We start from the raw sequence: 17,023 nt of genomic DNA, 5'->3' as shown, positions 1-17,023 counted from the left end.
GTTCCTCGAGAGATTCTGTGGTGGGCACTCAATAAGAAAGGAGTCCCTGGTGAATATGTAAAAATTGTGAGGGAGTAACGACTAGTGTTAGGACAGGTGTGGGAGAGACTGATAAATTTCATCTGAAAGTAGGATTGCACCAAGGCTCTGTGCTTAGTCCGTATTTATTCTCATTAGTTTTGGACCAGATAACAGCGAAACTACAGGGTAACATTCCATGGTGCTTATTGTATGCTGATGATGTCGTGTTAGTAGGAAATAGTGAAAGAGACTTAGAACAAAAACTGGAACAGTGGAGACAAGCTCTGGAGGAAAAAGGTTTAAAACTTAGGACAAAAACAGAGTATTTGGAATGATCATTTAAAGATGGAGTTACTACAAATAAAATGGTATCTTTGGATGGTGAAATCAATGTGAAAAGCAATAGTTTTAAGTACCTAGGATCGGTATTACAGAGTAATGGAGAAATAGATGGAGATGCATGCAGTAGAATTAGGGCTGGATGGATGAAGTGGAAAGAAGCGAGTGGTGTGTTGTGTGACAGAAAAATGCCAATGAAGCTGAAGGAAAAATTCTATAAAACAGCCATAAGACCGGCTATGATGTACGGAACTGAACGTTGGGCAGTGAAAAAGAAAGAGGAACAACGAATGCATGTGGCGGAAATGAGAGTGCTTAGATGGATGAGTGGAGTGACAAAGAAGGATAAAATTAGAAATGAATATATTAGGGGAAGTCTAGGTGTGGCACCAATTGATGTCAAAATGAGAGAGCATAGGTTAAGATGGTTTGGTCATGTTCAACGTCGAGACGTTAATCACCCAATACGAAGAATAGCTGAAGTGCAGATTCCTGGAAGGAGTAGGAGAGGAAGACCAAAGAAGACCTGGGGGAGACGATAAGGCAGGACATGTTGGTAAAGGGGATTGACATTGATATGACCCAAGATAGAGTTGTGTGGAGAAATGCAATTAGGGAAGCCGACCCCGCATAGGGATAAGGCAAAGAGAATGATGATGAATGAAAGGAACGGTGTACTGGGGACTATTAAGTTAATAATACAAAAAATTATTTTATTCAAACATCTTTATTCAAATAAAATTAAAAAATAAAACAAATGTGAATTATGTACGAACAACTATACCTAAAATAAAGCAATACTATAGAAAAATTGCTGTTCAAAATCCGAATTCTGTATTAGACAGGGATAAAGTAAAATACGACCATCCTCAGGTGCATCTACTTTGAGTAATACCACAAATACATTCATTTATATAAAAACTAAATACTAGGTAGTTTGTTTCAAAGCAGAATTACTTATCGGAGAAAAATAGTTTGTTATAACCGATAAGCTCTGCGGAAAATATTAAACATTAATGCATCAACTAGTCATCTTTCTAAAAAATCTCTTATTCTTTGTAAAATCTACAAATATGACTGAAAGTTATCAATATTAATGCAGAAATACAACGATTGGAACTGCTATAAACAAATGAATTGCAAAAATGTTGAGTTTTTGGCACAAGTATATTTATTAATAGATGGTATTCCAGCTGCACTATTTTTGCTTCTAGTTTAGCAGCAAATCAACTTAAAGATTTGCTTTATTGATGAACTTTTAAAAATTCATTAGTGTCCGCCTGTTTGCTTTTAATTTTCATCTTTTCTGAAAGGCTATGTGACAGCTATAAATTTTTATGGTATCCCAAAAACAAAAGAAAGCAAAAAATGCAAGTACGACATTTTGCTTTGTTTTAATCAAAACCTTTGCTAAGTTAATAAATATTTGCAACACGTAGAAAGACAACTAGTTAATGCGTTATAAAAAATACATGTCATGGTTCATATATTTAAAATTAAATTTGTAAGTTTCAACATTTAGCCCAACAAAGGTATACTTGGATTAAACTGTTTATTTGGATACACCTATAATATGCAAACCTACACGCAAAACTAATAAAAATTGATTAAATGACAAGTATGTTATTGTTCTTTTCATGAGCATTTTTCAGTGCGTAACAAATGATAGAAAAAAGGGTAAGTCCGTGATAATACACATTTGACATTTTAGTTAAATCTGACAGTTGTTACATTTTATTTGCAATTTGGAATAAAAACAAATCAAATGTGTTTCTTGTATTTATAAAATGGTATTTTCTTTGATTTGTATAGTCTTATAAATTATACAGATTATATTTGTAATATTATTATCTAATTTAAAAATAATTATTTTTTTTTATTATGGCGCAATCTATCGACAACTAGAATAAATGTTGTAAATGTCTGTAATCACGGACGTGCTTTCGTGTTTTCTGTCACATACAATTTAATGCGTTAGAAAGAAATCGAAAAACTGTGACGCACTGAAAGATGATCATGAGAAAAAGAATATACATCAGTTGAATGGACCTCGATTCAACTCATAAAATCTACTCAATTCGGGACTCACCTATTGGTGCCATGAAGACAAATGGGCAAACTTTATGAATGAACGATTCTTCAAATGAGACACAACAAATATTGTTCTTCTTCATGTGCCTTATCCGTTGCGGACGTTGGCTATCATCATAGCAATTTTAATTTTGTTTGCGGCGTTTCTGAATAACTCGATCGATGTTAGTCCAAACCATTGGCGTAAGTTTTGAAGCCATGAGTGTCTTCTTCTTCCGGGTCCGCGTTTGTTTTCTATTTTACCCTGTATTATCAGTTGGAGTATATGATATTTATCATGTTTCATAATATGAACGAGGTATTCAAGTTTCCGTTTCTTAATTGTGAAAGAGATTTCTTTTTGTTTTCCCATTCGGTTCAGTACCTCTACGTTGGTGGTTATTACTTCATACTTAATTGATTACAAGGAGTGTTATTTGATCATTATCATTATAGACATCAATGTTATGTCATTTTTATTCACAATGAGTTTGATTGGTCCAAACCAAATTGTGTTTAGGTATTTATCAATCTTAGTCATCACTGATAATCACGCCCCAAACAGAATGCGGTACTGAAGGGAAGGAGGGGTTCTAGAGCTTCATCAAACAGGTTTCACCTATTCTCCGAAGTAGGAGTCAAAGTGTTATCATGCATACAGGGTGCTACCATCCATCGAATCAGTGGCCAGCCGGTTGTTAGGTCGGTTATGTGATTTTCGGCCTATTTTTCACCCATCTATTATTCACTAGCGAGTAAACATTGTGTCGAGACCTTTAGTTTGGGAAATGCCGATATTTTCTCCTATTCGCCGTGTGCAAGTACTTGGAGGGGATACGAGAAACGATCGTGCGTGAGTAGCGGAGAAATATTGCAACTTTTAACATATTTCTTAAATAATTCAGATTGTCAAACATGACGTCAACTAGACGTATATTTCTGTCATTGAAGAAAATGGGATTTCGCAAATGTTGTTATAAATAGTAAAAATTATATGTTGCTCCACAATATTGATATGATATGCAATTATTAAAGGGAACTTAATGAATTTTATTTTGCTTGTAGTACCGCATTTTAATAATTAATTTTATTTACTACATACCCTACCGTATACCAAAGTTTATCTTTTAATATCATAACCTCAATCTTACTTTTTCTTATTATTTTTTGGGCTATGGCCTTGACAATTATCCAGTAACTAGGACTAATATAATTGGCCAATATAATTAAAAGTGCTAAAAGGGTTGCCAATGCGAGTCCATTATACTACTGGATAAGGAAATGAGTTCCTTATTGGTTTAATGATTTCCTTATCCAGTAGTATAATTAAAAGTGCTAAAAATGTTGCTGAGCTATGACACCAGGTGTCGCTCTTCCGAACTTGCACGGTCCCAATATTTCTTTTTTGTTTACTTTAACAAATTAATGTTGGAATCTCATATCACTCTCCTTTCTTTACAACTCAATTATTTTGGATAAAAATACGTTACTGTAAGATTCATATATCATCATATCGCTTGATTATGTCAGTTATCGACTTCATGACTTTTTTTTCTTTAGATCTTCGTCTTTTTCTTTACATGTCCGAAGTAATATATTATGTAGGTCTATATTATTATATCAAAGTCTTGGATTATGTCTTTAGTTTTGGTTATTGTATGTGGTTCTAGGAAATATCAACGCTTTCAATTAGGAGTTTTGCGATATCATCAAACATTTACCAGTTTCGGACATTTATTTGAAAAAAAAAAAAAATCAACATAATTGTAATCATTTAATCCCTTTTTATAGTTTATACGTACCGGTCTACATAAAATCGAAGGAATTGAGATCAGACTTAATTTTGTGGCACTTATTGTCATTAACTATGAAACGTGGAGGTCTCTTATATTCTAAATTAGCTTAAAATAGCTACCATAAATTGTCGAGAACAAATAAAATTTTTCAAATATCAACATCATACTGATAGACACTTTATTATCAATAAGTATATGGAATGTGGTTAAGACATAAAATTTTTGCATACTCTATATTTTTTTAATTCTTTGTTGAACACATTTGTTGTTACTTTTTGAGATTCATACAATTAATATTTTTTAAAGCACCTTATGCAGTATGCATGTATTTTTTTTATCGATCAGCAAAGCATCTTTAGCTGGTTGACCAAGCTATATTATAGAGTTTTCAGTAAATTATAAAAGAAAATACAGTTCAAATTATTAGATGGTCTCAGAATTTATACGTTATATATACTTTATAGGTGAAATGGATTCTACTTTGTTCTTTGTTTACAATAAAACATAATCCAACATCCAACAAATAAAGTATATTGTAAAGTTACATTACTAAACCGATTAAAAGTGAGTCAGATAATATGACATATGACATCAAAACCAATTTATTCATAATAAAATAAAACGAGTCTTGTAGAAACACTTCTTACCTTCTGACAAAACGACAGTCTGTGTACTCTGTGTGTAAACCAATGTACTCTGAAGAATCTTATTAAAAAACGTCGAAGAAAGCAAAACTCACACAGTCACTATGCGGAGTTGGTAGTTGTAATTAATTATATAAACAAACAAATACTATATGCCATGTTTATGACTTTGATGTGCTCTATCTCACGTACCTTACTCATCAGATGTCTTCCCTCTCCGCGCTTTCTGAGTCGCTCAGAAGTAAAAGTTAATGGCTCAATAAATAAGACATTGAGGCTGGCCAGCGAAAATTTTCTTTTCTTTGTTACATTTGGGTATTTCGAGGAATATCTGCTAAGGCGTTTAATAATACATTTTGAGTTTGTATAAATTTTATTCGAAGATACAAATTTCAAAAATAATTATTAACGTTACCAATAACCTTAGTCTCTCTTAGTCTGACATGACATGAGACAGAGAAAAACTAAAAAAATGTGTTTACAAAAAAATATTGTCTTCAATTATAAGGTAAAATATATCTAAAAATATTTTATTTTTTATAATAATTGTTGGTTTTGAATTATACAAACGCTAATTCTGAAACCACTATCTACATGTATTGTAAACTGTATTAAAATTTACCGAAATACTCAAGTCTATTGTTTAAACACACATTTAATACATAGAAGTAAATAAGTTATATACTAAATATATATAAATAAAAAATGTAGAAATAGTGTTTGACACGAATATAAAATTGTATATAAACAAAAAAAATCTCACCTATACCTGCCCAAATCAAAATATACATAAAAATAAAGAACAACCTGTGATAAATAGTAGAAAATAAAATTATTTTAAAAGCTTAGATGTGAAGGTTAATTTAAAAAAGACATACCAAAGCAGATGCTTTATGTTCAAAATTATCGTGATTAGGTCAGCTCCCGGCAACACTAAAGTATTTTTCTACATGTAGAACTGCCAAAAACGCATACCAACTTTTTTTTAACAAATATTACATTAAATATACATACAAAGCGGATTTTCTTTTGAGAGGATAAACTTTGTGTCCCAAGCACGATTTTTTACATCAATAAACACTTTCGATATTGTTATAAGGTTCCATGGCACCTCGTAAGGCGACAGTTCGTAACCCCACAAATAGTAACAGCGTAATGGTACTTTTTTTAAGACCACGTCTTTTTGCACTCATATGACAACAAAAGAATTTTTTTTAATTATTATTATGAATTACCACTTGACTCGAAGTAGTAAAACTAAGTCTGAAGAGCAATGAAACAAATAAAAACAGTTTAATAATAATGTATTTACTACAATAAATTAATACAATTTACCTACATTACTAACCTCGATATTTATATTTACTTATATGTTCTGTTTCAGGTAGTTTATATTTATTTAAAGACATAATTTTAAAAATATATTTATTTCTCCATGAAATATGTCAAAAGTGTTTATCCTGATGATGGTTCGTTAAATTGATAAACGTAATTTCAACTGTAACTGTAATAAAAGTTAGTTTCCAGTTAACAAAAATAAACAGAATAATTCCATATTGACGTACGAATTCTGCCGTTATGAATTTTCGCCGTTACGAACTGACGATATTACGAATTTTCGGTTACCATTTGTGGGGTTACGAAGTGTCGCGTTACGAGATGTCTTGTCACGTGTTAAAACATACCTGTTAAATAATTTACATTTAAGCTTTGCAAAGGGGGGTATGCCTAACATTTAGTTTGTGGGGAGCTAACCAGTGTAACACCTTTACTTGTGCTAATCGCTCTGGAATAAAAAATATGTAAAGTGTACACTATTTATATATAAAAAATAATCCCAGACATGTTACTGTGTGGTCTGTTGTTGAATCTCGATCTTTTCTACGGTCATATCGGGATTCATAGCTGTTGCTTCTTGAATAGCTTCGGCCAGAGCTTTGTCATGATCGATTGGATCTCCATCTGATTGGATCGTTATCTTTTGTTCCACTCTCGTTTCGACAACCCCGTCTCGTTCAGTTTTATACTGAAAATATATAAAGGTTGTACAGTTTAGACTCACTAAACAGAATATTATAAAGAACAGCATGTAAAATTAATGCAGGTGCTACAAAATAAAGGAATAGATGACAAACATATTCGTGTCATTAAGAATTTGTACTGAAATTAAACTGCTATCGTAAAAATTGGTGATAACTACACCGACGAAATCACCATAAAACGAGGAGTCAGACAAGGTTGCATACTATCGCCTACATTGTTCAATATTTACTCGGACCAGTTATTTAAAAAGGCACTTGAGAGGCAGCCATATGGAATAAAAATCAACGCGAAACTAATTAATGTAATTAGATACGCGAACGATGCAGTAATTCTGTCAGATAATATTAGGTCTCCAAATTCTGCTTGATCTTATTCACGAGGTAGAAGATGAAATGGGTCTTCTTCTTAACGTGCCCTATTAAGTCCCTTTGAAGTTGGCGATTAACATGGCGAATCTGTCTCTGTCTCGAGCTATTCTAAATAGTTGTTCTGCTTTCTTTATTCCTGTCCACTCCCGGATATTCTTCAACCAAGAGGCCTGCTTTCTACCAATTCCTCTGCGTCCTTCGATTTTACCCATCATAAGTTGAAGAATATTATACCGGTCTCCCCCTACTACGTGTCCAAAATAGGCCATCTTTCTATATTTGATGTTATCAAGCAGCTCGCGGGCAGCATTTGCTCTCTTAAGAACCGCCACATTTGTCAGCATAGCCGTCCATGGTATTTTCAGTGTACGTCTGTGCATCCACATTTCAAAGGCCTCCAAACGATTAATGGTGGATATTTTTAATGTCCATGCTTCGACACCGTACAAGAGGACTGACCAAGTGTAACATTTAATCATACGCTTTCGAAGTTGAAGTTGTAAGTTATCATTACAGACGAATGACCTCATTTTTAAAAATGTCGTGCGGGCTATCTCGATTCTACATTTTATCTCTTTATCTGGATCTAGTTGTTCAGTAATATGGCAGCCAAGATATTTAAAACTGGGTATTCGTTGAATTATAAGACCATCAACATATAACCGTGAATCTTGATGGGCCAAACGGCTAAATACAATGTATTTTGTTTTTGAACAGTTTATGTTTAGGCCAAACTCGCTTCCCACTGTGTCAATGGCATTTAAAAGGTGTTGTAATCCATTCATATCATCACTTAAAATAACTGTATCGTCTTCATATCTGATTGTATTTATATCAGAATTCCATTAACTTTCACACCCCATTCCAAATTATGCAGCGCTTCCTTAAATATTCTATCTGAATATAAATTGAATAACAGTGGGGACAGTATACAACCCTGTCTGACACCTCTTTGTATTTTGCATATTTGTGTTGATTTTCAATTTATGCAAGCTGTCGCTGTTTGACGCCAGTATAATTTTTCTATGATTCGTACATCTTGACTATCAACTCCTTTATCCTTTAATATTTTAATTAATTTGTGATGTTGTACTCCATCAAAGGCCTTCTCGTAGTCAATAAATACAGCAAAGACGTCTTTCCTTTGATCTCGGCATTGCTGCCATAATACTACTAGTGCAAAGAGTGTGTCCCGGGTTCCCATGAAATGGGTATTAAAATAGATTCTAACAAAACCAAATTTTTAGTTTTTAGTCGTAACCAACACCCAGATGCAGAGCTTCAATTAAATGGAGTCCAAGTTGAAAAAGTTCACAAAATGGCATATTTATAAGTTGGTCATAACGGACCAACTAGATCCAGACATAGAAATATGTAAAACGCAGAATAGCAATGAGTAAATCTAGGGGGCGGGGGGGGGGGGGGGAGGGGGGTGGCGTATGGTTTGAGATTGATATTTCAATTTTGTGAATTTTTTGAAACTATGGTAAAATTATTTTATTTTTAAATGAAATAAACATATTCAGTACAATTCAAAGAATATTTACAAAAAATTTCAAGGCAAAAAATTGAAAAATAAGCCAACGGTGGCAACTTTTTACAAACACCTAAAAAAAAATGGATTTTGTTGTGGACATCAGAATTGGTCATTGGACCATGTGAAATAAAAAACTCAAACAGATTTTATTAGCTTGTTTCTCGAGGTAACGCTGTTGAGTTTTTTGTGTTTTAACGATTTTCGTGTTTTTGGTATCACTCAGAAGTCAAAATATCGAAATTTTTTGTAAAAAAGGATGAAAATCAACATATTTATTTATTATTATCAAACAAAAAATACGCATAAAACAAAAAATACCTCACCAACTGTCTAAAAAAATCTGTGCACAATTTCAAGTGGACCGGTTAAGTAATTTTTGAGTTAACCATGTCCACCGTCTTTGAAACAAGCAGTTTTGAGAAAAGCGCGTTTAAAGTTTTGTCAATTTTTATTTTCAATTTCTTTTTGTCTGTCAAATCGTCAAGTGATGCACACCGGAATATGTTTTTGAATTGCGGAGTAATTTACAAAAGAGTTGTCAGAATTGTCAGAGAGTATTCTTGAAGTTATGTAACCCCCCCCCCTAGTTAAAATACTTACCGTTATCGTTTCTACAGTTCTAGTTTTAGAACTGATAGTCTGTGAGCTGACGATTTCGCCAGTGGCGCTGTAAGATCCATCGTCTGAGGTCAAGTTGACCTTACGCGCTTCGGTAGCTACTACTGGGACGTTCGTCGTAGAGTGAATAATGGTCGGATCTCCACGGTAAACAATACTTTCCGTTTGTACTATTCCTTCTGGTATGTTGTCCTAAAAAAATAAGTTAAAAATTATTTACAATTTTAATTTAATTGCAAAATTGACATTTAATATATATGAAGTGCATAAAGATTAAGCTATTATGAGAATACCAAAAGTTATTTGTGTAGAAGAAAATTTAATAAGAAGATACAATTCCAATCAAAATCAGTAGCCATCAATTTGGGTACTATCGAGGGTATCGTTTTTAAATTGTTATTGGTTAAAGGGTTTTAACATTTGTGTCTGCTATTTTTTGTCTAGGTTTTCAAGCATATGGTTTTATAGTAATCGTAATCGATTTCTTGCTCTTTTTATGGTCTAGGTTTACAAAAATATATTCTTTAGGTTTTATAGTCCAGCAGTCAACTTTGGAGGGTAGATGATGAATCGATTTTTTAATGGCTTACACTTTGATACACTGCTTAAATCATTTCAATAAATTGTTACATATTTAATTTAAAGTGTCACTTTTTTAGGTTAACTACTGTTATAACAACTTCCACATTAGATAATCCTTCTGTATTGTGTTTTTATAGTTTCTTAAATTAGGTAATCTTGATATCCTTTTTACCTTATCCTTTGTGAACGGCCGTAGCTCAGCGGCAAGATACTGACTTCATAAGCAACACCGAAAGAGTTCGAATCTCAGCACCAACAACGACATTTTCATTTTTAAAAATAAGACCATCATCATTTAACAATGAGAACGGGACCACCGTGCTGCACGGGTGGCCCCTCCTGGGCTAGTGTGCATCGACACTAGCTATTTCAAACAGGGTTAAAGATGCAGTGGCGCCGGAACCTGTCCGGACAGGCAAAAATGCCATACCATATTATTTATTACCTTATCATATGTTTTTCTTTAATTTATGAATTGTAGGAAACTATCTTGACCTTGATTACCTGACCTAAACTACACTTTCAGTAATTAAACGATTTCTATGAGTAGTCTTTCCATTTGTATTTCATACGGTTTAAAATATCCTTAATATTCTACGTTTAGCATTGCTGTCTTTGCTCCCTAGGAGAAAGATTGATCTCACTAGCATTTATGGATATGACTATTTAATTGCTCGACACAGAGTATTAGAGAGAGAAATAGAGATTGAGAGAGTGAAATAGAAAGAGAGAGAGAGAGAGAGAGAGATAGAGAGATAGAGATAGAGAGATAGAGAGAGAGAGAGAGAGAGAGAGAGAGAGAGAGAGAGAGAGAGAGAGAGAGAGAGAGAGAGAGAGAGATACCAGTGGTTTTCCTTTAATTTCAGATAATCGTTGAATGCTCCAGCCATATATTGACACAATGTTGTTTCCCATTATTATACGCATATATTATTTTGTGTTATCTTTTCAATGAAGGCCACAATTTTTCCTAACGATTTGTTATTAATAACGCATCAGTTGTATTGAAATATGATTATTGAGTCTTATATTGCCAACAACGAAGAAATTGAATAAAACAAATATTTACAAATTCCCAATAACAACTGTTCGATAGGTAAATTTAAATTAATTGTTAAGAGAACCACAAAAATGGATAATTACAATGTGATTATTCAATGTAAGCAGTGCTTTCATGTAACGTGGAAGGCTAGATGATTATTTTTGAAGCTATGTCATGTATGATTAGTGTGACCAACTCCAATTCAGTCGAATTCGGGACAAGGCTGAAAGAAATACCTGAAATCCGGGACTTTTTAATGAAAATCGGGCCATTTTTTTAAATATCTTCATTTTATTGATTATTTAACATTTTTATGTTGAAAATGATATTTTTGATGGGATTAAGCCACAATTGGTTGTAATGAAAATTACATTTTCTCCGTTTTTGACGTTTCGACTTCCAATCCGGAAATCGTCCTCAAAAAATGAAAAATTAGAAAATCAACTGATGTTGCAATTCCATGTAAATATACTCTTAGGTTAATATAAAATTGTAATTAGCATTACAACCAATTGTCGCTTAATCCCATAAAAATATAATTGTCAAACGTGCCTCAAGAAAACAGCTTCAGAATATTTTTATGTTGATTACTTTTTATTATCATATTTGTCGAACGGTTGCATTTACTTAAAAATGAGAAGAAAACCTTTAAAAATCATAATCCATTTATATTTTAAATGGACCTCAACGAACAAAATATATTCATTGTTTACATTGCTTTTTTCGTAAAATCATATTTGCCTTGCGATGAAATTTGCTTTAACAATGACGACGACTCCGGTGGTAAAAAATCAAAGAACACGCAGTTGAGTTTTCGTAGAACTGTAAGTAATATCACGATATGATATAAAATGCATGCGTTTTGGATGTGGTATTAGTATTACACTCTAGACATTTCGTCAACCTTTTTCGTCCCACCAATTCAATTTGATGTGAATTCTTAGAAGAATTATTCAAAATTTTAAAATAGGATTTTACCAAAATGTTGGAAAATCGGATAGCCCGGAAGCCTTGTCCGGAACGCCGGGACACGACTTCGTAATTCGGGCCATGTCCCGGATTTTTCGGACTAGTTGGTCACACTATGTATGATGAATGAAAAAAGAAATTAAGAAAATTGTAAAAAATTCAAAGATAGCTTAACACGTTCGGTGCCAATGACGCACGAGTAGCGTCACGAAGGTTTTATTACAGGTACCCATGATGCATAAGTGGCTTCAGTAGTACTGTGTTACTAAATGAACGATTGAAGTACGTGGTACCAGCCAAGTGGCGCTTGTTCATGATGGGCACCGAACGTGTTGAAGAGATCCTCGAGATTTTTTTTATTTTCCTAACCCATCCAGCTATTACTTCTTGCTGGACAATTAAGAAGCTATAGACCTAATTACGCTTCTTAATGGAGAAAGCAGACGTAAAGATCCTGTAGAATTCGAATAAGAGGAACTGAACTTGTTGATCAATCAATCTCATCGTGGGAAGGGCATCAACCTCATCGTGGATAGCTTGAATAGGCGCAGATAATGCTCCAAGAGCTCCATACTTCCAACAGTCTGGAAGACCTTCAAACCCTGTTGAACACTGTAAACAACGAATGAAACGCAAAGAAAACAAAATGGATGGTGGTCGGAAAAATTAATATCGAAGACTCAGTACTAAAATTAGATAACAAAATCCTGAAAAGGGTGGAACACTTTAGATATCTAGGTAGTTGGATTGACTTCAGGGTTGAAAGTGATGAGGAAATTTCGATCAGAATAGAACTTGCACGAAAAAGCTTTATTAGCTGGCGTTCTGTATTGTGCAGTAGAAGTCTTTCATTGACCACACGTCTAAGAGTATTGAAGTGCTACGTCTGGTCCGTTTTGTTCTATGGATGTGAAACTTGGACAACAAAAGTGAAGAATCTCAACAAATTAGAAGCGTTAGTGTTCTGGTGTTACCGTCGCATGCTCAGAATCCCATGGACAGCACACAAATATCCAACGAACGTGTGCTGGAGACCATGCATAAAGAGCGAGAATTGATCAACGTCGTAAAAATGAGAAAGGTTCATTACTTCGGTCATATAATGAGAGAACCTAAATGTCGCTTACTCCGGTTGATCATTCAGGGCAAAATCGAAGGAAAACGCTGGGTGGTAAGAAAACTGTCCTGGCTGCGTAACATTAGACAATGGACAGGTCGAACGGTCGAGGAATTGTTTCATATAGCTGTGCTGCCGACCGAGAAACATTTCATCAGCTTGTTAATACGTCGATAGCCAAAGTTTGACAACAAGCACGGCACACAAATAAGAAGAACCCTGTATATCTGTATACACAAGAAAAGAAACATGCTCGAGAGCTTCAAAGTTGGAAGGCATTTACGTTCTAAAAACGAGCATAATAACTTTTGATGGTCAAAACTCTTTTTCCAATGCTTCTGTATATTACTTTGTATTTTTTTAACTTGTATTTGAAACTTAGTAAATACATAAATATCTACAGGTGGTATGAAAGTACGTAAAACATATAAAATAGAAGCACGATAAAAACAAATGAAACATTCAAAATTTTGATAAAACAAATGAAACATTATAATTTTTCACATTTTCAGCAACTGAATACGATTTGGTATTTTAGTCCATGTGGTGAGACCGCTCCCGTCTGGAAAAATTTCTGATTCGGTTTCTTTGTGGATTCCTATTAAAAAATGTCCCCTTTAAACAAATCTGAAGGGTGCCTGGCGGAATTTTTGGGCAGAAATTGTTTAAACAATTTTTTTAAACAAATACAAAAAATCACGTATTTTGCTCCGGAACATACAGGGTGTCTGCGTAACTTGGAACCATATGGGAAACTTTTTTAATATCAATTTTACGAAAAAAAGTCATTCTTTATAAAGTGCTCTGCATAGTCTAAATCCTAAGATGCAATCATCAGATATCAAATTTTGTCAACAGTATACAAGGTATGTCAAAAAATATGAATTTCGCTCAAGAGCAAACTACCTTTATATTTCAAAATATCAAAAAATTTTATTATGAAAAGTTATTTGTAATTAAAAACCATATTTAAATATGCAATAACAGCCTTCTACTTGAAAAACAAATCTGAAATTTTTCCCAAATTACCGATTCCGAACATCATTTTTATTTGCTAGACATGTAATAACTCTTTTATTAATAACTTTAGGAAAAAAAGTTATTCTTCATAAAAATCTGTGCATGGTCTAAACCTTAAGATGCAACCATCAGTTATCCAAGTTTGTTAACTTTATACGAGGTGTGTCAAATAATATGAATTCTAGAATTCTTTCTAAATTCATATTATTCGACACAACTCGTATAAAATTAACAAACTTGGATAATTGATGGTTGCATCTTGAGGTTTAGACCATGCACAGATTTTTATGAAGAATAACTTTTTTCCTAAAATTATTAATAAAAGAGTTATTACATGTCTAATAAATAAAAATGATGTTGGAAAATTTCAGGATTTTTTTTTCAAGTAGAAGGCTGTTGTTGCATATTTGAATATGGTTTTTAATTACAAATAACTTTTCATAATAAAATCTTTTGATATTCTGAAATATAAAGGTAGTTTGCTCTTGAGCGAAATTCATATTTTTTGACATACCTCGTATACTGTTGACAAAATTTAATATCTGATGATTGCATCTTATGCAAAGCATTTTATAAAGAATGACTTTTTTTTCGTAAAATTGATATTAAAAAAGTTTCCCATATGGTTCCAAGTTACGCAGACACCCTGTATATTTTTAAGTTTTGTCGGTCATTCTGAACAAGAAAGGTATCTTGTAAATTTTCTCAAAAATTGATAGTTTTCGAGTTATAGGCGATTTAAAATCTGAAAAATGCGAAAATACGCATTTTCGATGCTTAAAAACTCATATTCAAATTAGTATTTTTGAGGTTGCCAGATACTTAAATTGAAGACTAAATATTCAGCTTCCAGATTCTGAAGAGTGATCGCGTCTAACTTTAATTTATACCGTTGTTTTTTAATTATTAAATATGCGTGTTTATCCGATTTTTTTGCCGGTGCGGCGCGCTCCGTTTCAAAAATCTCCTATTTTCCTTCGAAAAATATTTTTTCTAGATTCTTTGTGACATTCTAAATAAAATAAGTTTCTTGACATTTTTCTCAAAAGTTAACAGTTTTAAAGTTATAAGCGATTTAAAATCCAAAAATGCGTTTTTTTGTCATTTATCGGATTTTAAATCGCTTATAACTTAAAAACTCGTAACTTTTGAGAAAAATGTCAAGAAACTTATTTTATTTAGAATGTCCCAAAGAATCTAGGAAAAATATTTTTCGGAGGAAAATAAAAGATTTTTGAAATGGAGCGCGCCGCACCGGCAAAATAATCGGATAAACACGGATATTTAACAATTAAAAAACAACGGTATAAATTAAAGTTAGACGCGATCACTCTTCAGAATCTTGAAGCTGAATGTTCAGTCTTTAATCTAAGTATCTGGCAACCTCAAAAATACTAATTTAAATATGAGTTTTTAAGCCTCAAAAATGCGTATTTTCGCATTTTTCAGATTTTAAATCGGCTATAACTCCAAAACTATCAATTTCTGAGAAAAATTACAAGATACCTTTCTTGTTTAGATTGACCCAAAAAATCTAAAAATATATGTTCCAGAGCAAAAAAACATGAACTTTTGTATTTGTTTAAAAAAATTGTTTAAAAAAATATTTCTGCCCAAAAATTCCGCCCGGCACCCTTCAGATTTGTTTAAAGGGGACATTTTTGAATAGGAATCCACAAACAAACCGAATCAGAAATTTTTTTCAGACGGGAGCGGTCTCACCACATGGACTATTTGGATGTGCACTGTGGTTTATTTCACGAAGTATATGAAATATTGTTCATAATAAAACAAATGTAAAAACATATTATCCATGAAACCTAAAATAAGATAGATATTCTGTTTATACTAAATACGTCTCAATAATTAAAAGCACTACAATTGAAAAAAATATATCGACTAAATTTTTCCTACAAATACAAATCGTAACGCCAAAAAAAGTAACAAAACGGCCATAACATCCATGCAGAATTCTTCATAAACACACAGTGACGGATCATGCTTACTTACATTTTATACAACAGTTTTTTTATGAGAACTTATCAATAAATATCTGATGCGTTCATAATCTTCACTTTTCTAAAAATATCTAAAAAAGTGTCTGTTGAAAAAGATGAAGAGAAATATTGTATTAGTCCACATACCATCAAACAAACTAGTAGAAGGGAAAAATGTTTTGGCCAAGTTTTTCTTCATCACGTCAAAAATTTTCAAAAAAAAACAGTAAAATACAATTTGCAAATTAAACTGCAATTAATATAAAAAAGATACTCTAACAGAAACATTTTAAATTATTATAAATCTTTATAATCACGTCTTTTTTACTTGGACAGAACTTTTTCTGGACTTGTACTCTTGTACGAAACCTAGAAAAGGTACCTGCCACGATTGCACATAACAGTTACCCACTCCATTTCTTTTATAACCTGGTAAAATCTTTCACACAGCTATTCAATTACTAAGCTGAGATATTTTGAAAAGAAATCAGACTCTGATCTTGGGGAATTTAGCTCATAGAATATTTCAAATTTTTATGCTTGTTCAACAGTCTTCAGAAAATACATAAGCTAAATAGTTGATTCTGTTTCCTTAGCTAAGGCCTTAATAAACTCATTCATAAGTTCAAGATTAATAAATATATTTAATATTTGTTGGATGCAGGAATTGGAATTTTTTCTTTGTTGCATTCCAATAAAATAAAGTGCCTGAGGCCAACAATTTTTTTGCTTTAATCTGAAGCCCGGAAACTCAGCCGACTCTTTGAAAACGTTGAAACTTTTATCTGTATGGTTCAATTCCATTCGTGTCAAAAGTTTGCTGGATTCTTTGTCATTAGATCCAGCTGAATTGTTTCGTT

At 32.8% G+C, this 17,023-nt stretch overlaps 1 protein-coding gene across 5 annotated transcripts in view; it reads right to left on the bottom strand.

Moving 5' to 3' along the window:
• Positions 1–1,068: 1,068 nt before the first annotated feature.
• LOC114333203 (protein 4.1 homolog) overlaps positions 1,069–17,023 on the bottom strand; it is a 138,960-nt gene continuing 123,005 nt past the window's right edge. For all 5 annotated transcript variants that reach the window (XM_050657862.1, XM_028283054.2, XM_050657883.1 and 2 more), the window contains 2 exons: positions 9,419–9,628; positions 1,069–6,896 (listed from right to left, as the gene is read on the bottom strand). In XM_050657862.1, coding sequence (XP_050513819.1) covers positions 6,717–6,896; positions 9,419–9,628 — 390 coding nt within the window. In that variant the 3' untranslated portion in view covers positions 1,069–6,716. The remainder of the gene's footprint in view (positions 6,897–9,418; positions 9,629–17,023) is intronic.

This window comes from Diabrotica virgifera, chromosome 1 (genome assembly GCF_917563875.1).
Source record: "Diabrotica virgifera virgifera chromosome 1, PGI_DIABVI_V3a".
Lineage (NCBI taxonomy): Eukaryota > Metazoa > Arthropoda > Insecta > Coleoptera > Chrysomelidae > Diabrotica > Diabrotica virgifera.
This window is presented reverse-complemented; position numbering and strand designations above follow the sequence as displayed.